This window comes from Dipodomys spectabilis, unplaced genomic scaffold (assembly GCF_019054845.1).
Source record: "Dipodomys spectabilis isolate Male_0828 unplaced genomic scaffold, ASM1905484v1 ptg000457l, whole genome shotgun sequence".
In the NCBI taxonomy this organism is placed as follows: domain Eukaryota; kingdom Metazoa; phylum Chordata; class Mammalia; order Rodentia; family Heteromyidae; genus Dipodomys; species Dipodomys spectabilis.
In genome coordinates, this window is record NW_024871134.1 from 1,042,246 (window position 1) to 1,067,957 (window position 25,712).

The 25,712-nt window shown below is 44.8% G+C and overlaps 1 protein-coding gene across 1 annotated transcript in view; it reads left to right on the forward strand.

Moving 5' to 3' along the window:
- The first annotated feature begins 24,456 nt into the window (after positions 1-24,456).
- Positions 24,457-25,712, forward strand: part of Col9a1 (collagen type IX alpha 1 chain) — a 51,790-nt gene continuing 50,534 nt past the window's right edge. Inside the window, exons 1-2 of the mRNA XM_042668566.1 lie at positions 24,457-24,470; positions 24,900-24,973. Of these exons, the coding sequence (XP_042524500.1) occupies positions 24,457-24,470; positions 24,900-24,973 (88 nt within the window). The remainder of the gene's footprint in view (positions 24,471-24,899; positions 24,974-25,712) is intronic.

Below are 25,712 nucleotides of genomic sequence, written 5' to 3' on the forward strand. Positions count from 1 at the left end.
CAGCAGAGTTAAGAGGAGGCTTAGGGAGAAGGGCACACAGCAGTTAAGAGCAAGGACAAAGGCCAGAGGCACACAAAGAAGTCTTGACAGCAACAGAGTAACTGAGGAAAAGAAGGCTCAGTCTTGGAAAGAATTCAGATGAAATATCCATAGAACATATTTGCTACTGGAGGGAGAAAAAGTAGAAGACAGAGGCCAAGTCTTTAGCCTAAGACTCACCCTCCCATGTGCTATCTTTAAAGTTGCAACTTTGTTTTCTTCTTCACTACCAAGCTTCTTGAAAGAGTTCTGTCTCCACAGTCCGAATTCTCTCCCACCATTGATTGTACTGAAGTAGTTTGGAAAAAGATCCCAATGACTGGAGTGGCCTCCTCTTCATGTCCCACCCTAGTGCACTGGAGAAAGCTGGGTTGTTTATTCAATGACCTTTGAAACATTCTACCCATGTGAATCTCTCCCATTTAATACCTCCTCGTACTGTGCTAACACCTGATATATTTTGAATCATCAGCACTTTGTTCTTAAGATCTATCTCCTCATTCTCTGTGCCCCTAATACCACTGAAAAATTTAAACTCAAATTAGCCCATTATCTACAACAAATCCCAAAGTCCATGCACACTGATGCTCCTGAGACATAGACTTGTAGTTTTCCTGGAAAGTTCTACTTGAATAACTCATAGATACTTCAAAGTCAACATGTTCAAGATTGAGCTCCACACACCTGACTCCCTGCAAAACTTGTTCCTCTGCTAAATTGACTCACGTTGGTGTAGCATATTCTCTGCGCTGTCCTGCTGCTCCTCAGCCTCTTCAGGTATGTAGTTTCCACTCTTCCCAATCAATTACAATTCATTAGGCCATCCTCCATGGACTCTGGATACATTAAAAATAATTCCATTATGCCTATAAATAGATTTGATCCTGCCAAGCCTTAGAGAAAGTACAAACTTACCATGATCTTTGGAGGATGCCAATTAACCTTTGCAAACATTCCCCAAAACAAACATTGCTCAAAATTTTTGGTTTGTGCTCCATTTTCAGAAAATTATTACGTGAACACTACACTTTGTTTCTTGATTCTGTGGTTTTGAACACCTTTTTCATAGTTTTCCCATAAATTAGTGTAATATACAAATTTCCTGAGGATTCAGAATGAAGAAGATTGAATATACCAACATGGCTTCCTTATAAATGCAATTGACCCAGTTTATTAATTTACAAGAAATCTCTGTCAACAAGTTTATGACCTAAGTTTAGGAGCAAGTTTAGAAACTCGTTTCCAGTAGGAAAACCTCCACAGAAGACTACTTTATAATTAGGTAATTAAATTCAGCCTGGAATTAATACAATAGGGCTAAATTGGCTCAACCAAATGATCATTGCTACCAAGGTTAAAAAGGCCTGATGCATATGCCAGAATTTTATGTGTGTGTGTGTGTGTGTGTGTGTGTGTGTGTGTGTGTGTGTGTGTGTGTGTGCCAAGAAGACAAGCTAAATGTGAAAAAAATTCCCATCCTTTTGTTTCTCTCAGGCCACTCTAAAGATAGAAAAATAAAAGGTATTGTTTCCTTTTCTAGTTCTCAGAGCTGACTATATCTCTTCTGGTCCTATGTTCTTTCTCTATAGCCTTGAAGCTCTAACATCCTAGATTTCTTTGTAATTACAAAGTCTCTGATTGGTTCTACTGTTGGGCTTTCAGGAACCTCCATTAATGTTAGTGGGTCCAACCACATGCCTTGGTTATCTCTGTGCCATTCTTAGCTATGCCTGCATATGTCTTCATATTTCTTTTTTTCTTTCTTTCTTTCTTTTTTTTTTTTGTCAGTCATGGGGCCTGAACTCTGGGCCTCGGCGCTGTCCCTCAGCTCTTCAGCTCAAGGTTAGCGCTCTGCCATTTGAGCCACAGCGCCACTTCTGGCTTTTTCTGCTTATGTGGTACTGAGGAATCAAACCCAGGGCCTCATGCATGCAAGGCAAGCACTCTACCACTGAGTCGCCTTCCCAGCCCCAGGCCTTCATATTTCTAAAGAATACAGCTTCGTCTTGGAGATCTGCTGCCTGTATATGGATGCCGTTGTTTACAACCTAAAGCCCACAGTCACAATAATTGCTTGTCTGGAGTATAGCATCAGAAAGTGCCCCCCCCATTCACTTTTCCTCCCTTAGTCCTTTCTCCATGTAGCAGCCAGAGCAGTTGTTCAAAATGACATTGGACCATGCCATTACTTGTGTAAAAATATCGTAATGGCTTCCTATCTCATATAGGGAAGAATTTGTCTTCTCGTGAAAACTATGCCCACCACACACACCTGACTTATTGGTTGAGATGGAGGGTAGGAGGTCTTGCTCATTTTTACTCATACTGGCCTTGAACCATGGTTGTATTGATCTCTAACTCCCTCATAGCCAGGATTATAGACGTGAACCACTGAACTCAGTTATCTCTTTTTCTGAGAGTCTCACTTGAGGTCCGGTGGTTGGTTTAATCCTCACCTTGGGGAAATTAGACCATTTGCCTTGGGGCCTATAGCACCAATCCAAGACTGCCTCTTCATTGTGTAAGTGAATATTAGAGATCCATATTGGTAATGTCTAAAAGAAATAAGGCACGTGCTCTCACCTGTAGTTATTAGTGGAAAATCAATTGAAGTCCACATACCTTATTAGCAGTGGTTTGAAGATGTACACAAAACTATACTAGAAAACAGGGAATGTCTTTAAAATTGATAACTTTGGTTGCTTGTGCTTCCCCTTCCCCTCACCAAAAAAGAAGAAAATAAAATTTTAAGTAAAGTTTTGTATTTATTTCTCCTACAACAATTCAAGGACCTCTCTAGCATTAAATGTGTTTTTTTCAGAATGACCTTTTATTTCAGCACTAGAATGGTGTCTAAAATTTCTTCTGTGGTCATCTGTTCTTCCCCCGTTGACAGCCACGTCTCCCACAGTGTGGTGGCACTGAAATGGGAGTGTGAAGGTCATCAAGGCTGCTTTCTGCTCTGGCAGAGTCCATCTGTCTCCATAAACAACGCCTCCATTGGTCTAAACACAGGGTCCTCATTTTTCAGAATGATTTGAAGCACAGCAAGTTCGATGGCATACTCAAGCCTAGGAATGGACATTTTCTTTTATTTGAACCAGTACAGGGGCTTGAACTCAGGGCCTGGGCGCTATCCCTTGTCTTTGTTTGCTTAAGGCTGGCACTCTACCACTTGGCCACAGCTCCATTTCCAGTTTCTAGCTGCTTTATTGGAGATAGGAGTCTTGGAGACTGTCTGGCCCAGGCTGGCTATTATCTAACTGTCATCCTTAGATCTCAGCCTCCTCAGTAGCTCAATTATAAGTGTGAACCACTGGCACCCCATTACTCTAAATGTTTTAAATGGAGTGCAGGAGGATCTAATCTAGGACCTATTTTCTGATAGCCACTTAAGTTACTGGATTGTGAGATTCTGAGCTTGCCTACTCTCTTGCTTCATTTCATGCTCTGATGCCTCCTCTTGTCTTCCACTGGCCCGCTCCTCCCCCAACTATAGCTTCTGTTGCTGCAATTAGAGGTGCTTGGTTTTGTCTTATAGCAATTGGGACTTAAGTTCTCTCTCCATAACCTGTGAGTTCCAGAGTCTAGCATGAGTGAGCCCACTTTGTCTTTATTCCATTGTTTCTTTAACCTACCAGTAAACTTTTAGCCAGCCATGGACAATTCTGATCCAATAACATATGTCTTGGGGGTAGGAAATGAAATGCACAGTACAAATGTAGCTGTCTGGGGTGGTTCTTTGGATTGTGCTATAGGTAAAAGTAGGTTTCTAGACAGATATTGTGGATAGAGTGAGCTGGTATCCATCTGCATCTGACTTTAGGAACATGCAACTCTTCAATGAAAACCTCTTTGAGGGATATGGCTAGAGTTGTATTGTTTTTCTTGGAACATGAATAACTGCCTCTTCTGTGCACAAGCAATCAGTGCAATAAATAGCAAATCATTACTGCAGAGGTGCAGGGTGACTAAAATTGTGTATTGAATGGTCTGATGCCTGGATGGTAAAATTCTGTGTGGGCCCAGACCTGAAGGGTTGGGGAACACCCCCCCCCCTTTTTATGGTCAGTCATGGGGCTTGAACTCTGGTCCTGGTCGCTTTCCCTGAGCTCTTCAGCTCAAAGTGACTGCTCTACCACTTGAGCCACAGCACCACTTTCGGTTTTCTGGTGGTTAATTGGAGATAAGAGTCTCACCCAGGCTAGTTTGAACCCCATTCCTCAGATCTCAGCCTCCTGCGTAACTAGGATTACAGGCGTGAGCTACCAGCACCTGGCAGGAAACTCCCTTTTTATGGTGCCAAAAGTGGCACTGAACTTAGGGTCTGGAAGTCTCACTTGATTTCTTTCAATGCTGGTGCTGTATCACTTGAGCCACAACTCCATATCTGAGTTTTTTGCCTGTTAATTGGAAACACAAGTTTCACAGACTTTCCTACCTGGGCTGGTTTCAAACTGAGATTCTCAGATCCCAGCCTCCTCAGTAGCTAGGATTACAGGTGTGAGCCACCAGCCCATCACCAAGTTTTTAAGTTTGTCTGTTAGCACCTGTGTGTCTGATGCCTTAGTTAAATCTTTTGGTTGTAAAATATATTCTGAATCAGACTATTTCTCATCGTATCTGCTGGCCACTTCATTTATTCACTTAGAACCCTCTCATTTCCACCCATAGCAGTTAGACAAGAGCCAACATGGTCACATGACCCAGCTTCACCAGATTTCAGCTCCTACACTCTAAACCAAATGTATTAAAGCAAAAACTAGCCAGACACTGGTGGCTCACACCTGTCATCCTAGCAACTCAAAAGGCTGAGATCTGAGGATTGTGGCTCAAAGCCAACCTGGGCAGGAAAGTTTGTTAAACTTTTTTTTTTTGTCTGGTCGTGGGGCCTGAACTCTAGGTCTGGGCACTGTCCCTCATCTCTTCAGCTCAAGGCAAGCTCTCTACCACTTGAGCCACAGCGCTCATTATGTTCATTAAACTTTTATCTCCAATAAACCACCAAGAAACCTGAAGTGGCACTGTAGCTCAAGTGGTAGAGCATTAACCTTGAGCTGAAGAGCTGAGGGACAGTGCCCAGGCCCAGAGTTCAAGCCCCATGACTGGAAAAAAAAAAAAAGCAAGCAAAACCTACCATGTTTTTAGAAGGAGAGAGGTAAATCTTAATGACTTTTGTTTACGCAATACTTTCTTAGAAAGAATAGCAAATGGGTGACATGGTGTCCCACCCTCCTATCCCAAGGAGTATCACTGCTCAAGGCTAGCTGGGTAAAATCTTTAACAATTCCCCATCTCAATAAAATAGCTAGGCATAATGTTTCATGCCAGATATCCTACATACATGGGAGGTTGTAAATAGAAGTATCATTGTCTGAGGTTAAAAAATACAAGGCCTGGTTGGGAAGGTGGCTTAGTGGTAGAGCTCTTGCCTAGTATGTATGAAGCCCGGGGTTCAATTCCTCAGTAGCACATAAACAGAAAAAGCCAGAAGTGGTGCTGTGGCTCAAGTGGTAGAGTGCTTGCCTTGAGCAAAAGAAGCTCAGGGACAGTGCCCAGGTCCTGTGTTCAAGCCCTAGGACTGGCAAAAAAAAATATAAGGCCTCACCTGAAAAGTAACTAAAGTCAACTAAAAGGCTGGGGGCATGGTTCAAGGGTGGTAGAACACCTGTTATCAAGCATGAAGCCCTGGGTTCAAGCCTCAATAAAGAAGAAAGAAAGAAAAGAAAAGAAAGAAAGAAAGAAAGAAAGAAAGAAAGAAAGAAAGAAAGAAAGAAAGAAAGAAAGAAAGAAAGAAAGAAAGAAAGAAAGAAAGAAAGAAAGAAAGGAAAGAAAGAAAAGAAAGAAAGGAGGGAGGGAGGGAGGAGGGAGGGAAGGAAGGAAGGAAGGGAGGGAGGAAGAAAAAGCAAGACTGTCCAGCTAAACTATATAACAAATGATGCCATTAAATGAAAACTACAGGAAGAAAAAAATAGCAAATCATTTAGACATAGACACATCTAGAATATGTGCAGAATTCAAGAGCTTAATAATAACATGACAATTCAATCATAAACTAGTGAAAGATTCCAGTGCACATTTCTGCACAGAACACACAAAAGGTTGGTTGGTATGCAGGTGAACAGATGCTGACACCACCAGGCATTAGTAAATACAAATTAAAGTCACAGCAATACACTTACACATTACTGTCTTTTAGCAACAGATTTGTCTTCGGAGAAATATGTCATTAGCTTGTTTTGTTGTGTGAAGATCCCAAAGTGTTCTTCCACAAACAGGTAGTGTAGCGTGCAATTATGAGATGGTAAATATGATTTACATGCAGCTGTTGCTGGCATTCTTCATTGTATTGTTTTACAGTAAGCCTTTAAAAGGAGTACTCTCTAAAACAAGGATACATGGTAGCAGCGCAACTTGTAATTGAGGTATGCAGTATCACTATCTAGAACCCATTGGTGAGCATAAATATATATGCTATAGTTTTGTTTCTATATGCTGGTACAGAGGCTTGAACTCATTGCCCTGGGCTCTTGCTTGGCTTTCTCCTTCAAGGTTGGTGTTCTACCACTTGAGACACACATCCATTTCTGGTTTTTTGCTGGTTATTGATGATAAGAGTCTTATGGAATTTTCTGCCCATGTTGGTTTTGAAGTTCAAACCTCAGATTTCAGCCTCATGAGTAAACTAGTTTTATAGGCGTAAGCCACACACTGGTGTTTGTCCATGTATATCACAATACTTAAGTACACATAAGTCTGTGTTTATTCCAAAAGGAGGTAGATGAAAGGCTTTATTACAGATAAACATAATACATGTCAAGGAAAATAATTGTTTTCCTTAGTAGTTTTCTTTACTGTGTGTGTCAAATTATAAAAGTCTAGTATCCTTAATTTCAAATGGGAAAACCGTGACACATGGATAGATACATGATTACGTACTCTTATTTTCTTTGATACAAAGCATTATAAAATCCACTTTTTTATTTCCACCAGGCTGACAAGGGTTTTGTGTTCTATTTCAAAGACCAAGGCTGGTCTTTGAGACAGTGCCATCTCGTGGCAAGATTGGAGAAGATACTGGTCCTTTTGGAGCTTCCAGTATGCATAGACTGGTAGTTGAACAAGACATGTTAGTTGAGGAGGTGGGAGGGAAGGGATGGTAGGGGAAAAACAAAGGAGGAGGCAACAATGCTTGATAAGAAATGTACTCAATACTTTGTTCATATAACTGTAACCCCTCTGTACAATATTTTCACAATAAAAACTTATTAAAAAAAGAACCACTGGCAAATTAATATCTAATCTTTGTTTATTCTCTAATCCATAGCACTGAATTATGTGTTTCACATAAAATTTTTATGACTTTATCAGTCTTTTATACTTTGAAAGCCTAAATATAAAGCCTAGGAATGCAGAACATACTAATGTAGTACTAGTTTCTAACCACTTATAATCGACACAGGCAGGGTTTTACAAAACCATTTCAATTCCTAGCATAAACAGAAGAAAAGTGAATAATTTGTTAATTTTTTCAGTAATATATAATATATAGTGTGTGTGCACATGCGCGTGTGCACTGGTCCTTAGACTATGTAAAATCCAGTGTACTTGTTTTTACCCACTGACATTGTAATAAAGCTTTTTAAATCTGTGATATACTAAACATATCTTGTTTCATTATAAGCCAAGCTTACTTCAGAATGAGCTGCTCTGATAGTTGGCAGCATCAAATTGGACTTAATTTGCTGATTTTATTCAGTGACAAAAGCATTTTTAATTAAAATGGATAAACACCCCAGTTTAACTTATATGGAATACAATTATTTAAAATACACATGTGTGCTTTTTAAAACTAAGTGGCCATTTTAGCTCACTTCTGAGAAAATGTTACTTTTAGAAAAGACATGTTAGACATGTAGACAAGTTCAGTAACAACTTGTGATTTTAATAAATCTGGTTTCCAGTCAGTTGCAGCATTTGTATTCGAAAGAACCAGGAGGTTATTATTACAGAGGGATTTAGAAAGGATAAGCTTAAAAATTAATCCTGAATGGATCATGTAGCTTGAAAATGACTCCGGCAGGCTGTGAACCTATCACTTTAGAAAACCATTGTATGTGGTGTTAATAAGTTGTGAAATTGTTCTTTATTTTTCTTTTTGGAGAGAGTCTTGTGTAGGACAGGCTGGCCTTGAACTTGAAATACTCCTGTCTCTGGCTTGTCCAGTGCAGGGATTACAGGCAAATTCTGTGTGCCATGCTAACATGTGATAATTACTTCATGTGTACAGGTACTGGGGCTTGAACTCAGAGCCTGGATATCTCACTTGACTTTTTCACTAAACGCTGGCCTTCTACCACTTGAGCCACATCTCCACTTCCAGCTTTTGTGTGTCTAATTGAAGATGACTTTCACAGACTCTTTTCACAGTTCTACTTCTGGCTTTTTGCTGGTTAATTAGAGATTAAGAATCTCATGGACTTCCCTACTAGGCTGGCTTTGAGCCTCAATCCTCAGATCTCAGATTCCTGAGTAGCTACATGGGATTACAGGCTTGAGCCTGTAGCCACTGTACCCACTGTTTTGTCTATCTTGCACTATTAATTATATGCTACTAAGATTAACTAAAGGCAGTCAGCAAGTCACCACAATATCTCTGAAGAACCATTTTGCCTTGTTAATAAATCTAAATGTATGGTCAAATGAACTAGAGTGCAGGTTGGTAGAACAAATCCTTTGCCAGTGTTTGTACTCACACGATATTTGTAGTTGCAGTGTTGTCACAGTTTATGTATATATTTGCCATCTCTTTTATGAAGTGCTACCAAAAGTGCCCTGGCCAATTAAATGGGAAAACATATTTTAATTTCTCTGTAAAGACCTAAGTAAACTAGGTGCAGCCAGCTCATACTAGTAATCTTAGTTATTGAGGACAATGAGAGCTGAGAATTGTGGTTCAAAGCCAGGCCAGGCTGGAAAGTCTGTGAGGTGAGTGTGTCCCAGTAATGGGCCTTCAACTCAGGGCCTGGCTCTTGGCTTTTTTCTGCTCAAGGCTGGCACTGTCACTCCCATTGTACTTTTACTTCTGGTCTTTTATTGATGAATGGGAGGTTTCGCAGACTTTTCTGCCCAGGCTGGCTTCAAACTACAACCCTTAAATCAGCCTCCTGAGTAGCTAGGATTACAGATGTGAGCCACCAGCACCTCAACAATTAGACCCTTGTCTGCAATTAGCCACCAAAACTCTGGAAGTGAACATGTGGCTTAAGTAGTAGTGTCAGCATTGAGCAAAAGCGCTGAGAGACAGCACTTAGGCTATGAGTTCCAGACCTAGAACACACTCCACCCTAGCAAACCAAACCAAACCAACTTCATGGACTTCAACTCTAGTGGTGTAATCTCCTAATACATTCACTAGAATGCCACTACCGGAGAAAAGGAAAAGAGTGAACAAAGTAAGACAACAAAATGCCAGATGTCATCATGGAAATACATGACTTCCACTGTGGCTATCTGAAAACTCAAAAGGAAAGATGTTCTGGACTTGCTTCTCTAACGGTATTATTAATGAGACAGAACCGTGAATTCAGCCAGGCGTCAGTGGTTTATAGTCCCTGTCTTGATGGCCTGCATCCTGGCCGTCCAGGCTGCAGTGGCTGTGACCCTGGCTGCCCGGAGGCTGGGCTGGGAGGCCTGCCCTTGGAGGCTGAGCTCAGAGGCTGGGCTGGGAGACTGGGTCGGAGGCCTTCCCTTTGAGGCCGGCCCAGGCAGGGGAGTCTGTGCGACTCTGACCTCCAACTACCCAGCAAAAAGCCAGGAGGGAGCTGTGACTGAGCGGCAAAGCGCCGGCACTGGGTGAAAAGGCCCAGAGGTCGGGGAAGCCTGCCTTCAGGCCCTGGTCCCGACCCCAAAGCCGGGAAAGAACGGCAGGTGTGTCAGGATGGCGGAATCCGGGGCCAGCGGCCTCCGAGTCCAACCCGAGGGAGAACCCGCGGCTCCGCCCCGCGCGCAGGGGGAGACCGAGAGGCCACGGATTGGGAGCCAGGGTCGCTGGAAAGCTTTGGATCGGGCGGGCCTGGTTCCCGGGCGGCCCCCGGGCGCCGGCGCAGCCGCTCGAGCCCTGCAGCAGAAGGGGGCAGCAGAGCGCTGCCGAGGAGGGGTGGGGTGGGGTAGGGTGGAGGGGGGGGGGGGTGCGGCGCGGGCCGGCCGGGGCGCCGGGGCCGGGCGGAGAGCCGGGGCCTGCGGGACGGAGCGGAGAGCCGGGGCCGGGCGGAGAGCCGGGGCCTGCGGGACGGAGCGGAGAGCCGGGGCCTGCGGGACGGAGCGGAGAGCCGGGGCCGGGCGGAGAGCCGGGGCCTGCGGGACGGAGCGGAGAGCCGGGGCCGGGCGGAGAGCCGGGGCCGGGCGGAGAGCCGGGGCCTGCGGGACGGAGCGGAGAGCCGGGGCCGGGCGGAGAGCCGGGGCCTGCGGGACGGAGCGGAGAGCCGGGCCGCCGGGGCCTGTAGGGACTCCCGGGGCCCCGGCCCGGCCCCAGCTGGGGACGCCCTCCTTTCACGGCCGCCAAGGCTTCAGCGAGGCGGGCCCCGCGGGCGGGCGGATCCGAGGAGACCCACACCCACGGCCCAGCACGTTAGGGACACGACACCCCTGGAGACTGCTCCCCCGGCGGGTCTTTTCGTCGCCTCGACGACCCGCAGCGAGCGGCGGCCACCAGCCAGGGCCAGCGCGCAGGCGCGTCCCGGATGGCGGTGGCCCAGCGCGCAGGCGCAGGCTTCCCGCTGGGTACTGTGGAAATTTATCCCTGGGATTTGAACTCGGGGAGTGCGTTAGGGAAATGCGCTACCGCCTGAGCCACGCTCCCAGCCAATTGTGTATCCTTGAAAAGACCCAGCTCTTTGTTGCACTGATTCTGTTTGTTCCTTTACTCTCCACATCACTAATTTCTGCCTGGGGCCTTATCGTGCATTTCTGTCAACCAACTTTGGATTTGTTCTGTCCTCATCCACCCACCGTGAGGTGTATCATTAAGTGATTATCTGAAACCATTCGGAACGTGTTTGCTTTGTTTGTTTGAGGCAGTTTCTTACTATAGCCCGGGTTGTCCTTGAGCTCACTTTGCCCAGATTGGTCTCAAACTCTTAATCTTGCCTCAGCCTCCCAAGGTGCTAGACCTACAGGCATGCACGATCATGCCCAGCCTTTCTCCAATTTTTATTTTATGTATTTATTCTTATTTTCATTTTTTGTTTGAGTAGATTTCCCCCCATTTTTATTGTTATTACAAAGATCTCACAGTTCCATAAGTGAGTATGTTTCTTTTTGGGAAAATGTCCCCCCTATTCTTGCTCTCTCCCAGTTTTTAATGTAGACACTCATCCTATAATTTTCCCCTTTTAGAACTCTGCTGCATCTTCAAAGCTCTGTGAGTTGTGTTCAGTTTTACTGAATCTCTGAGTGTTCCCTGTTTTGCCTTGGGGGAATGTGGTGGGTGTTTCCTGTCCCAGTCCTAACACAGTGAAGAATGGAGGCATTCATGGATATAGGATCCCGAAGCAGAGAAGTCACTGAAGAAACCATTACCTGAAAACCAGCCATGCCCTTAGGTGAGGCTTTGGGTTGCACTGGTTGGAATGATTTTGTGAAGAGCTCCAGGAGCGGGCCAAGCCCTGTTTCTTGCTGTGAGAGGCAAGTTTACAGACTGCACCACCGAAGCCCTGCTCTTCAAATGAAGTTGTGCCATTTGTAGGAAAATGATAGAACTGGGGATCACTGTGTTAAAACACAAACACAAAAACAAAAACATGAGCCAAGCCTAGAAGGACAAAGATAAAAAGTTCTTATTCATAGGTAGAATGTAGACATCATTATCACCATAAACACATGTTGGAAAGGGGGACTTTGGGTGGGCGGAATGGTGGGCAGAGAGAGAAAGGGACAAATGTGATCAGAAATATCTCTATATATGAAAGTAACAATGAAATCTACTAAAATGCATTAAAAAGGAGAGACAGGAGGCAGAGTGTGTGAATCTGATCAAATTTATTACATGTCTGTAGTTGTCTCTCAGTAAACCCTGTTGTACAATTAGTAATTTACATATGCTAATAAACATGTTAAAACCTTTTACCTTTGCCTGGATCTGAACTTTCACTCCTGGTACTGATAAAAAAAAAAAACAACAAGATCAGATCAATAGAAGCATCACTGTTGCCAGAGACTGAGCACAAGTGTCCCCTGGGTACACAGAGGCAGTTCCCACGCTGGAGTCCACCTTGGGGCGGTTTGGGAGTTCAGGCCCAGGTGGGGCATCTTGCTGCTGTCCCTAAATCAGATTCCAATCCTCACACCATAGTTTTCCTTTTCAAATACTCTGCTCTTACTCAGTGCCTGTCAGTTTGCAAAGCCTGGTTAGATCTCTGCTGGAGCTGCGCTGCTGTTCTTTTCAGAGAGGCTGAGGGCAAAGCCCAGTGGAGAAGTGGCTCCTGGCCATGTCTCCTGCAGCCACTGGGAGTTCATTGCAAAGTATTTCAGGAAACTTGCAGTTTGGACACAGGTTGTGTTGTCTCTGTGGAATCCAAGAGCAGACGTCTGGGACCACGGGCTTGCTAACTTGTTTATTTTTAGGTGACTGTTCAGTGAATGTTTTAATTATAAAGGACAATCTGAGTTTTATGATTTTTTTTTTTTCTGAAAGGAAAGCTTTTTGCTTCTTGCCTTGACCTATTTAGACTTTACCTAGCAGACATTGCTGAGAAAACAAGAACTTCCCTTGTGTGCTGTTGAGATGCCAGAAAAATGACAAGAAGAGCACACCGGGCCCATTTATAAAATAAAATCGTTTTAAATCTCAACTAATAGCATTCCAAGTCAGACTTTCCAGATCATAAATTTCTATAAATGTAAAGAAACATTTTTCTACATATTAAATTTTCCTCTAAACTTTTAAGGTCTAGATTTTTTTTTTTACTAGTTTGTACTTCATTTAAGGGATGTATACAGAAGGGATTCATAGGTATGGGGGAGGTATTAGTTTATTTGAATTCACGTTAAACTTCTTTGAGCTGTATAAAATCAAGGTTATAAATACGTTGCTGTCAGAACTTGTTATGACATGGATGGATTCTGCACATCTTGAAATAATTGGAGGTGGAATTTCTATTTGTTCTACCTAACTTTCTTGTACTATTAGGTACTAAAAATAAGGAGAAAATAACACCACACAAATACAAGGTGAATACATATTCATAAAATTTTTATTTTTATTTATTCTCTTGTACCAATACTGGGACTTGAGCTTAGGGCCTGGGTGTTGTCTCTTCACTCTTTTGCTCAAGGCTGGTGCTTTACTACTTGAGCCACAGCACCAGCCTTTTGCTGGAGGTAGAGTCTCCAGAACTTTTCTGCCCCGGGCTGGCTTTGAACCTGGATTCTTGGCCTTCAGAGTAGCTAGTATTACCAGTGTGAGCCACCAGTGTCCAGCTAAATAATCTCTCTCTCTCTCTTTTTTTTTTTAAGTTCAGATCTTCACTGAGTAGCGACATCCAAGGGCTCAGGAGTCCCCTGTGGCTGGTGGGCCATTGTGAACAGCACAGATTGCCCTGGACCTCCATCACCAAGTCATGTTCCCCTACAGATTGCGTGAATCTTCTGGTGAGAATGCAGTGGCTTGTGAAGCCTAGAAAGAATGTGGGGAGCAGTCTATTGGCAACATATTAACTAATCAGCATAGTAACTCATAACTGATGGCTCCTGTTAGTTTTGTTTTAGTGCTCTTGCTGTAAATTCTGAAGTAAGCCATTTCTGGTCTTGCCCCTTCGCATGAGTGTGCGGCTCTTAATGACCTTAACATTTGGAAATATTAAGCGATTTCAAGGAGACAAGAGGCACAAGAGAGCACATTTTAAAACACTGCTGGTTGCTGGTGGTTCCTGTCAATAACGCCTGGCCCCGTAGGGTCCTGGTATCCCAGCAGCAGAAGCATACCCCGGCCCTACCCGGCCTGGCAGTTCCTGATCCTTACTGGTTCTCCCTCGGGGGTGGGGTGGCGTGGGAGGGGAGAGGGGGGAAGCCCCCCCCCCCGCACTCACGTGTGTGTGTGTGTGTGTGTGTGTGTGTGTGTGTGTGAAGGCAGAGTCGTTCAGCTCTCAGTGGCTCGCAGTCAGTCTCCACCAACAGAGGCTCTTTGTCCCCAGCCCTGTGCAGTTGCTATTCCAGCACAAGCTGGGGTGTCAGAGATATTTGGAATGAAAGGAAGGTAGGCGCAGAACGCTGCTGCGGTTATGCTTTGGCCTTCGGGAACACCTTCACATGCCTTTGTGGCCTCTGCTAGTTGGGTGGCTGTGATCTAAGAGTCCATATTGCTTATGTGAGGGAAAGAAAAGAAGAAAAAGTCCTTTCAAAAACCACTATCTGCTGGAAGAATCTTCTCCAGTTACTCAAACATCTCTGTGTACTGTTTTCTCTTAAGGGTATAGAAGTTTGAATCAAAAGCTGCAATTTTACTTTCAAAGGCGTATGTCATGTTTTGTAACATGACATGATTGTATTTGAATTTTGAGAACGTAAATATGTAAGTGCTTTAAGTGAGATGCCTTTAATAAGGTTACAGAACTTAATACTCTGTAAAACAGGACCAAAGCTGAGGTATAAAAAAGGTACTCAAAGAAAGTATATTAAATGTTAGTAGTGATTCATCCCTTGGTGGTGAAACTGAATGACTGTGTTTCATTTTTTCTATTTCTACAATTTGTAGTTTTCTATACTGCTCACATATTTTAAAGTGAGCAAATCAGTTACGTATGCATGCATATACATATGTTTATGGACAAATCAATTATGTGTATATATATAGACGTAATACATGTGCTTGCACAAATTAATTATATGTGCATGTATAGATATGTGTATGTATGTATAAATCAATCATGTGCATATGCATAGACCTGTATGTGTATATACATAGACATGTGTATATGCATAAGTCAATTATTTGTATATTCATAGATGTGTGTACCAACTGTGTATATGCATAGACGTGTGTGCAGGTACATGAATAGACGTGTGTATAAAATCAGTTATGTGTACAAGCATGGCCATGTATGGACACTATGTCTGTACTGCACATGAAGCTGCTTGATGGCGGCCTTGTCACTTGGCACTGGTCATCCTGAACATGATGCTGACTGTCTCTCCAGGGGCTGCTGGAGAGAAGAACTTTTCCTCTACCCCTGCTCACAGCTCCGTCTGCAGCATCACTAAGTGACTGTGACTTGTTTAGGGATCTTCCTACATCTCTTCACCAAGACAACAGGGTAGTATACCTACCTTGTTGGCTTGTTGTGACCTAAAAATGAGATTTTGCTGGGAAACATTACGGAAAACGCAAAGCATTAGGAAAGGGAAGGTGTTATCAACTAGCTGAGCTTGAAGGACACATGAAACAGTTTTTTTTTTTAGGAGAATAAAAACCCATAAGCTGTGCGGTGATGGCTCATGTCTGTAATCCTAGCTACTCAAAGCCTGAGATCTAAAGATCATGGTTCAAAGCCAGTCCCAGCAGGAAAGTCCATGAGATTCTTTTTTTTTTGTCAGTTGTGGGGCCTGAACTCTGGGCCTGGGCGCTGTCCTTCAGCTCTTCAGCTCAAGGCTAGTGCTCTACCACTTGAGCCACAGTGCCACTTCCAGCTTTTTCTGCTTATGCGGTGCTGAGGAATCGAACCCAGGGCCTCATGCATGCAAGGTAAGCACTCTACCACTGAGCCACTTTCCCAGCCCGCCATGAGATTCTTATCTCAAATTAACTACTAAAAAACTAGAAGTGGAGCTGTGATTCAAGTTGTAGAGTGCTGCCTAGAGGAAAAAAAGCACTGGGAAAACACCCAGGCCCTGAGTTCAAGCCAGAACCAGAAAAGAAAGAAAGAAGAGAAAGACATCAAACTGGGTGCTGGTGGCTCTTGTCAGGCTCATAATCCTAGCTACTCAGGAGGCTGAGATCCTAGGATTACAACTCACAGCCAGCCCAGGTAGGAAAGTCAGGAGACTCATCTACAATTAATAATTAAAAAGCTGGAGATAGAGCTATGGCTCAAATGGTAGAATGCCAGCCTTGAGTGAAAAAGCTAACGGTGAGTGCCTGAGCTCTAGTTGAAGCCCTAGGACTGGCATATGTGCTTGTATGTGTGTGCACATATAGGAGCGTGTACACACACACACACACACACACACACACACACACACACACATCAAATAGCTGAAGACACGCGCATAAAGGAAGGGAGGCTGTCAGTTGATTTACCTTGGGATTTCTAGGCCAGGGTTTTTAGTGGTGGTAGTTGTCTAGGGTAGTTCTTACACACCTGACACAGCCACACTGTTCAGGAAATCTAAATGTACCCTGTGACTGGCACAGAATGGTACTCAGGGAGGAGGGAAAGTTGAGTGAGTTAAAATATAGGAATCAGGCTAAAATTTATCTGGTGCCAGGTGCTATCTGAAGCTCTAGTTTAACTCTTGAGTAGTACCAATAACATCAGTGCTCTCATATTCAGTTTTTGCATAGAAGGAAATGGAGGCAAAGGAGTTAATTACCTGTCTATCTAGAAGTGAAATGTCTAATTTCCTGTCCATCTAGAAAGTGAAATGTCTAACAAGTTGAAATCTGAACTCAAATTGCCTGGCTGTGGAGCTCACACAGTTCAGGGCTGGGTGGGATTGGTTGTTGGTTAGCACCCCGTTGGGGTAGTGAGGACATAGTAGGCAGTTCATCTATTAGGGCAGAATTACTTTTACTTGTTCTTATAGTGTTCATTTTGTCTTTGCTCTTCAATGGATTTTCATGAACAATCAGAATGCATTTTTTCTGATTTGTGCTTTTCTGATTTTGCATTTTTATTCTGAGAGCAACCTTAAAATGGCATCAATACTTCAGTTTATGCATATGGAAAATAACCTGGACTGGAGTGTCTACATTGAATCAAAGTTAGCTGCTTGACAAAAGGAAACCAAATTCTGGTCTGATTCCTTAACTCAGGTTTCGAATTTCAGGAAAGCACTGAGCCTTTCTCTGCCCGTTTAAGATAGTGGATTCAAGGAAATTTCACAGGTACCACACAAAATAATATAGGCTTAAGTTTATTTCATGGTTCAGAATTAAGGATGTTTCTTCACTTTGTTGATGAAAGTGAACATTCAGTTTAGAACCTGATTTGACGACTAATATAGGTTGGCAAGTGGCAATAGTACAAAAGACAACTTTGTGTACTTCATTCTCCCGAGTCAAGAAAATTTCTTTACTAGATATCTAGTAAGGAAATCGTCACATTTTTTTATGAGCCCAAAAGTTCTCAGGAGCTCATATGGTTTAAAAGGATACTCATTAAAAAAACAATTTAGCAAATGCTATACGTTCTTAGAGTCTGCAGCCAATAGCCATTAAACAGCCTTGGAAAACGGAAGTCCTGGTGAACCTAAGGCCGGACCTCACCCAGGGGCCTGACCTGGGACCCATGGGAAGTGCTGGGCGGCTTGGGTGAGAGGTGCAGTGTCCCTCTGCGGGGATGGTCCATGGCAGCAGGCACCACCGTATTTACCAGATGGAAGAGTTCCTCCATCAAGCCTGGTCTTCCCCAGGCCTCCTTCACTGCTCTGTCCAAGCATCCCCACCTCTCTCTGGACGGCAGGGTCCTCCTCGGGCGCCCAGTGAGGTCACCACAGCTCTCACTCTCTGCATCTTCTTTTCATCCCTGTAGGATCGGACCCTCCTCGCCCACGCTGTCTTCAGACTCCCAGCATATGCTTGCTCATCAGTATATCATTGTAATCAGTCAGTCAGTACTTGTTCAATGATTGAACAAATAGGCGACGCAGGCAGATGGTCACTGGAGATGAGATGATTGTTTGTGGTGCCTCCTGATTCACACAGTGAATAAAACTTTGCATGTATAGGAAAGGAACAGTTAGATGTGTGTGTGTGTGTGTGTGTGTGTGTGTGTGTGTGTGTGCATGCACACGTACATGCATGTGGGAGTGCTCTCTCTCCAACAATGTATGTGTGTAGACAGGGGAACTACGTCAGGTGAAGATATAACTGTGTATACAATTATAAACTATTTACTTATAAAATGGGTTCTTTCATTTATATTTAAGTAGTTGCACAGGGGATTTCAACTCAGTATGTCCATTTCTACGCTCCTGTGTCTCGATCAATGTCACCCCTCTTAGTTCTCCCATCTCTCAGCCTGCCCTCCTCCCTCCTCCCCTGTGTGACAACCCAGGTTTAGATATAGTTTAAAAAACAACCATTCTGGATGCTCAGCCCCTTCCCCAGGCTAGATGCTGTAGATGCTGTAGCCCACTCCTGCAGGTGTCTCTAGCCTCCCGAGACAATAATGTTGTCTGCCTGCTCTGAGCACCACTGTTGACCCCAGCATAGCCGCAGTAGTGCGTCTGCCCCTAAAGCCTCCAGAGCGTGACTTTATGCATTGTTTACGAAAATTGCTTGTGAAATTGCATCTGATAAGGCTAACTGCAAATTTCACTTCTGTGAACAGCTTGCTTGCCTGCAAAAAGGCCTCGCCACCTGCGTGTGGTCTTTTGCCTCTTTAAACCCTGCCCTCCTAGGGATTGTGGCTGCTCTTTGTTATGAGACCCCAGAGTCCAGGACAGGACAGCCCCAGCTGGCTAATAAACTCCTTTGTCATCTCTCACCATGATTCTGTGGACTTCTTGACTCTCGGGATATTCCACCTGGTTCATTTTCACACATGAACACTGTATGACTGTGTTCTCCCTCCTGTCCTTGCTCCATTCCTCTACCCTGCCCCTTGACCTCAACCCTCCCCTCCTCCCCCAGTAAGATATGTCTCAGCTTCCTGGAATTCATTTTGTTAAACTGTCAGTTAGTTGTCCAAAGGAGTCACACCATTGGAATACTTCCCTGCTATGCCATACTCAGTGTGTGCATAATATATATATGTACACACATGGTCTGGCTTTCCACAGGCCTATGGTCCCCACTGTCTCTCAGATTCCCACAACTGTGAGTCATCCAGCAGAGCTAATCTCTATCCTTCATTAAGAGGCTCCCTTACCTACTTGAAGAATTCCCTTCCTCCCTCCCTCCCTCCCTCCCTCCCTTCCTCCCTCCCTCCCTCCCTTCTTTCCTTCCTTCCTTCTTCCTTCCTTCCTTCCTTCCTTCCTTCCTTCCTTCCTTCCTTCCTTCCTTCCTTCCTTCCTTCCTTCCTTCTGTCCTCCCTCCCTTCCTTCCTTCCTTCCTTCCTTCCTCCCTTCCTTCCTTCCTTCCTTCTCTTCCTGGTTTTGTACCTGGGATTGAACTCGATGCTTGTACTGGCTAAGAATTCTTCCTTCCTTCCTCCTTTTCTCCCTTCCTTCCTCCCTCCCTCCCTTCCTTCCTTCCTTCCTTCCTTCCTTCCTTCCTTCCTTCCTTCCTTCTATCCTCCCTTCCTTCCTTCCTTCCTTCTCTTCCTGGTTTTGTACCTGGGGTTGAACTCGGTGCTTATACTGGCTAAGAATTCTTCCTTCCTTCCTTCCTTCCTTCCTTTCTCCCTTCCTTTCTTCCTTCCTCCCTCCCTTCCTTCCTCCCTTCCTTCCTCCCTTCCTTCCTTCTCTTCCTGGTTTTGTACCTGGGGTTGACCTCGGTGCTTGTACTGGCTAAGAATTCTTCCTTCCTTTCTTCTTCCCTCCCTCCCTCCCTCCCTCCCTCCTTCCCTCCCTCCCTTCCTTCCTTCTTTCCTTCCTTCCTTCCTTTCTTCCTTCCTTCCTTTCTTCCTTCCTTCCTCCCTTCCTTCCTTCTCTTCCTGGTTTTGTACCTGGGGTTGAACTCGGTGCTTATACTGGCTAAGAATTCTTCCTTCCTTCCTTCCTTCCTCCCTTCCTCCCTTCCTTCCTCCCTTCCTCCCTTCCTTCTTCCCTTCCTTCCTTCCTTTCTCCCTTCCTTCCTCCCTTCTTCCCTTCCTCCCTTCCTCCCTTCCTTTCTCCCTTCCTTCCTTCCTTCCTTCCTTCCTTCCTTCCTTCCTTCCTCCCTTCCTCCCTTCCTCCCTCCCTCCCTCCCTCCCTCCCTCCCTCCCTTCCTTCCTTCTCTTCCTGGTTTTGTACCTGGGGTTGACCTCGGTGCTTGTACTGGCTAAGCTGGTCTCTATCACTTGTGTCACTCCCTCCACCCTTTTGGCATTTGCACTGCTTTTTGGAGAGGGCCTGCCATTTTTAACATGTGATTTCATTGTTATTATGAAGGTGCAGTTCAGAAGGTTACCGTTTCATGAGTCAGGTCACGAGTGTGTTCCTTGTTGGACGGCATCCCTTCCCTCCCTTGGTCTGGCATTTCTGAGTGGTGCTCACCCAGATGGGACTGCAAACGTGAGCCGCCACGCCGGGCTCATCTCCTGAGCTGAGGGGCCATCACTAACGCATTCCCTGGAGTAGCCTCAACTTGCAGACCTCACAACTTATGCCTCACAAGGAGGGGGATTCCTGAAAGAGGTTTGCGGAGGGGCTGGGAAGGTGGTTCAGTGGTAGAGCGCTTGCCTTGCATGCCTGAGGCCCTGGGTTCAATTCCTCAGCCCCACATAAGCAAAAAGAAAAAAACCGGAAGTGGCGCTGTGACTCAAGTGGTACTAGCCTTGAGCTGAAGAGCTGAGGGAACGTGCCCAGGCCCAGAGTTCAGGCCCCACTACTGGGCCAAGAAAAAAACCAAAAACAAACAAAAAAAAAGAGGTTTGTGGAGAGGCAACTGCAGAGGCAAGATTTTCTAAATACTTGAAGGGATTTCCTAAACACTTTGTTATACAGAAAATTGTTTCTCTTTTTTTCTTACCAGAGTAAGATATTAAACTGCAAATAAAGAACTTCCATGGAAAGCCTCTGGGAAATGTCTCTTTCCAGGAGGATGAGGAGCTGGCTTAGCTGGTGAGATGTCAGGCTGCAAGAGGCCCCTCCAGTTTATTGGGGTAAACCCTGACTGGCTTGATAAACATTGCGGCTCTGGGCATTTGCATTTCTGTCCTGAGCCAGAAGAGGTGCCTGAGGAGAGAGGAGTCTGATGGAGCAGAATAATAGGACCTTGTGGAAAGCCACAGGGAGGCAGAGGAAGCCTTGTCTCTCTGTGAGAAGAGGCAAGAATGGCAAAGAAACATACTCTATACCCTGACCATAAGTAAATGCAAATCAAAACAGCTCTGAGATTCCATCTCACACCAGTTAGATTGGCCAACATTGTGAATTTGAACAACAAATGTTAGAGAGGATGTGGGGAAATAGAACCCAATTGCACTGGTGGTGGGATTGGAAGCTTTACAGCCACTCTGGACAGCAGTCTGGAGCCTCCTAAAAAAATTAAATATACACTTTCCCTGCAACCCAGCCATACTACTCCTGGGCATGTACCTAGATCATCATGACTCAAGATACCATAAAAACACTTGCACATCCATGTTCACTGCTGTACTATTCACAATAGCTAAGGATTTGGAAACAGCCCAGATACCCTACATAGATGAGTGGATCCAAAAGATATGATACCCAGACATAGTGGAATTTTATACCACCATTAGAAAGAATAACAGTATGTCATCTGCAGGGAAATGGATTGACCTAGAACAAATCATGTTAAGTGAGGTAAACCAAGCTCAAAAAGACAAACAGCACATGCTTTCTCTCATCTGCAGACGTATCTCCTTAGCTCCTTTGCCCATTTAGTGATTGATTTATTAGCTTTGGGAGGGGTTAGTTTCTTGACCACTTTGTATATTTTGGATATGAGGCCTTTGTCTGATGTATTGCTGGTAAATATCTTCTCCTAGTCTGTTGTCTATCTTTCTAGTTTGGTAACTTTCTAATTCTGCTTGGCAGAAACTTTTAGTTTAACATAAAATAAAATACATAATTAAGCCGGGCTCATGCCTGTAATCCTAGCTACTCAAGGGGCTGAGATCTGAGGATCGAGGTTCAAATCCAGCCCGGGCAGGAAAATCTGTGAGACTCTTATCTCCAATAAACCACTAGAAAACCAAAAGTGGTGCTGTGGCTCAAGCGATATAGCGCTTGCCTTGAGCTGAAGAGCACAGAAAGCGAGCACCCAAGCCCAGAGTTCAAGCCCCATGACGGACTCCCCCCCCAAAAAAAAACTTAAATGGAATCAGTTAAAAAAAACTAAAGGAAATTCAAGGAAGTAGAATGACTTTAAAAATATTGACATTGTGACTTGTTACAACAATGACAAGTTTGGGTCTTATGAATCCCTCTTTACAGATTCAACATCCAGGTTTCCCAAGTTGGACCGAAAGTTGGGCAGTCTTCATGGCTTGTGCAGGCTTGTCTGCCTTCTCCCCAGCCATCAGCCTTAGAACGGGTCACAGTGGTGTGGATGGACCATCTCTCTCCAGCTCTGGGCTCCAGAAACACACTCCCAATTTGTTTGCGGGATACAACTTTAAAGCCCCCACAATTGCAAAGATTAAGAAGAAACAACTCGAGATGTGATGTCTCATTTTATCAAGGTTTCCAGCCACAGATTTGAGAGAGTGCATAAGATTCATAGCCATAGAGTGTTGAGCAAATCACTCCATATTGGCAATTATTTTGTCCTCCAGTGAGTAAGGGTGATTTCAGTCTTACCTTATAGTGGGGTTGGTAGAAGGAAAAAACTGTTAGGCTCAAGCAACAGAAGGACACACAGAATGCAATGTTAGATGATTAAACTAGCTCAGTATTACACCCCTTGCTTTTCACTAATCTCATCTAGTTCACAAAATAATTTATGTGTGGTGTGTGTATGTGTGGGTTTGGTAGCTGCGTGTAGTGTGGGTGTGGTAGGTGTCTGTGGTAAGTGTATGTGGTGTGTGTGTGTGTGTGTGTGTGTGTGTGTGTGTGTGTGTGCGCACGCGCTGGTACTAGGACTTGAACTAAGTGCACTGTCCCTTAGTTTTTTCCACTCAATGGCAGCAGTCTAGCACTTGAGCTATAGCTCTATTTTAGACTTTTTGCTGGTTAACTGGAAAGAAGAGTCTCACGGACTTACTTGCTTGAGCTCCCCTAGAGCCTCAATCGTCAGAACTCAGACTCCAGAGTAGCTGCGATTACAGTCATAAGCCACCAAAATTATTGTTTTTTTATTTTATTTTATTTTTATTTATTTTATTTTATTTTTATTGTGAAAATACTGTACAGTGGGGTTACAGTTACATGGGCAAGATGATGAGTACATTTCTTATCAAGCATTGTAGCCTCCTCCCTTGTTTCCCCTTCCCATCCCTTCCCATCCTCCCCCCACCCCCCACCCAATCCAAAATTATTGTTTGTATGTCAGTACTTGCATCTCATTTATTTATTTTTTAAATTTTATTTTATTATAAAGATGCTGTACAGAGGGGTTACAGCTACATGAGTAAGGTAATGAGTCCATTTCTCGTCAAACATTGTTACCCCCTCCTTTGTTTGTTTCCTACCATCCCTTCCCTCCCCACCTCCCCACATCCCCTTATAGTTAGGGCAGTTGAGTAACAGTTTAGCTAATTTATCTTAGGTCTATGGCTAGCAAAGTTGGAATAAATGGGGCTTTAGGCCTGGACGGAGGGCAGCGAAGCCCTTGTGGGTTCTTCCACTGCTGCCTTCTCTAGTAGCTCGGTGGGTGTCTCAGGCCGCTGAAAACAGCCACTGTCTTCCTATGGCAGATCTGAAGGCAGCCACTGACTTCCTATAGCAGATCTGAAAGCATCCACTGTCTTCCTATAGCAGATCTGAAAACGTCCACTGTCTTCCTATAGCAGATCTGAAAGCATCCACTGTCTTCCTATAGCAGATCTGAAAATGTCCACTGTCTTCCTATAGCAGATCTGAAAGCGTCCACTGTCTTCCTATAGGAGATCTGAAAACGTCCACTGTCTTCCTATAGCAGATCTGAAGGCAGCCACTGTCTTCCCATAGCAGATCTGAAAGCAACCACAGTCTTCCTATAGCAGATCTGAAAGCAACCACAGTCTTCCTATAACAGACCTGAAAGCAGCCACTGTCTTCCTATAGCACATGTGAAAGCGTCCACTGTTTTCCTATAGCAGCTTGCCTGAATACTTCTAGTGAGTTTCCCCACATCCTGATTTTACTTTTTCTTTTTCAGCAAACCTCCCTGCTGTCAATCCCTCCCTGTGGCCTCCTCAGTTGGAGGCCCCGCCTGGGGCCAGGCCTGGGCACACCCTGCCTGTCCCACCCCTTCTCCATTCCACTGTGAGGTGTCTCTGAAGTCCCAGGTTTCTCCCTTTGCTTTTAGACCTCACAAGGAGGAGCAACGGAGGTCGGGGCCAGAACTCGGTGTCCAGAAGAGACGGCAAGAGGAACTTGGATGTGTACTGACTCCCCTCCAGCTCCTTCCTTGCAGGGACTGTGGGCCACCAAAGAAAACCCACGAAAATGAGGAGCTGCTGGTAAGACTGTGACTTGGGAGACTTGCTTGGGGCCTGAGTTAGGGTCTCTTAGAATCAAGGTCTGTTTCTACAGAGCGGTTACAGTGAGAGGAGGAGAGAGGGAGAAATGAAGAAGGATGGGAGTAAGGCAGGAGAGCAAGCACGTTCCAGGTAGAAAATGAGAGTCAGAAACGAGAGAGGAGAGGCCACCATGAGCGAGACAGAAAATCAAAGATAAAAGACAACACAGAAACAGCCAGCGAGTGGGATACTGTAGCAACAGAGGCTACAGGAGCCACAGCCAGGTCTCATTCACCAATCTCTGAGTGCAAATGAAGAGCTCTGCCCTGGGCTCTCGTCACCGGCGTGAATGAGCTAACCAGGCACACACATGGGGAAGTGGTCTTCTCAAGGGATTTTGCTGCAATGATTTTTCTCCATCTTCTTCAGGAAAATTCCAGTTTTCTTCTTGGTATGCAGCTTCCTGGGACCTGGGGCCTCGGCAGCTTCCAAGCGCCGCCCAAGTAAGAGACACAGTTTCTGTGTTTTGAAAACTCACTTATCACCAGAAACAACTGGAGCTGTGGTGAAGCAGGGGTGCAGCGGGAAGGCTGCGTGCCCCTGGTCCTTCCTACCTTTCCTCCACTCGCACTCATGCGTTGGGCCACAGAGACATGCTGGTGGCTGAGCGTGGAAAAGGAAGTCCTGACGGTGGTCACAGGGCAACCAAGGCAGCACCTGGCCCAGCAGGGACTAGCAGGTGGAGAGGATGCATGCCTGGGTGGATGAGGAGGGGGAGGTAGACGGGTTGGGGAGAGGTGGGGTGGGAAGAAGAGATTTGGTGTACTCTGACTGCTAGGTCAAACTCTGCCTGGAAAGAGCATTTCTGGCATCAGGTGGATCTCATTAAGGCTTCAGGTTGGATGTTACAAGCACTTTTTGATGCTGATGAGAAAAAAAAACTCTCTTACTCTGAAGCTCAAGACACAGAGCTGCCTTGTTGAGTTCTAGGCTTAGCCCACTCATGATTATTTCCTTCTTGCTACTGTTCCCACTTCCAGGGCATTAGCAATAATCCACTCGAAACAAATATACTGAATTAAATATACTTTGTGTATTTATGCATGATTATCCAACATCAGGACTCTGCCACACCTTCAGGCTTCACTCGATTTGACATTTTCCAAAATCTCATTGAACTGGCCTGAAGCTAACAACACTCTCGTTGAAATTCCAAACATGATATTTAAGGCATATTTTCCA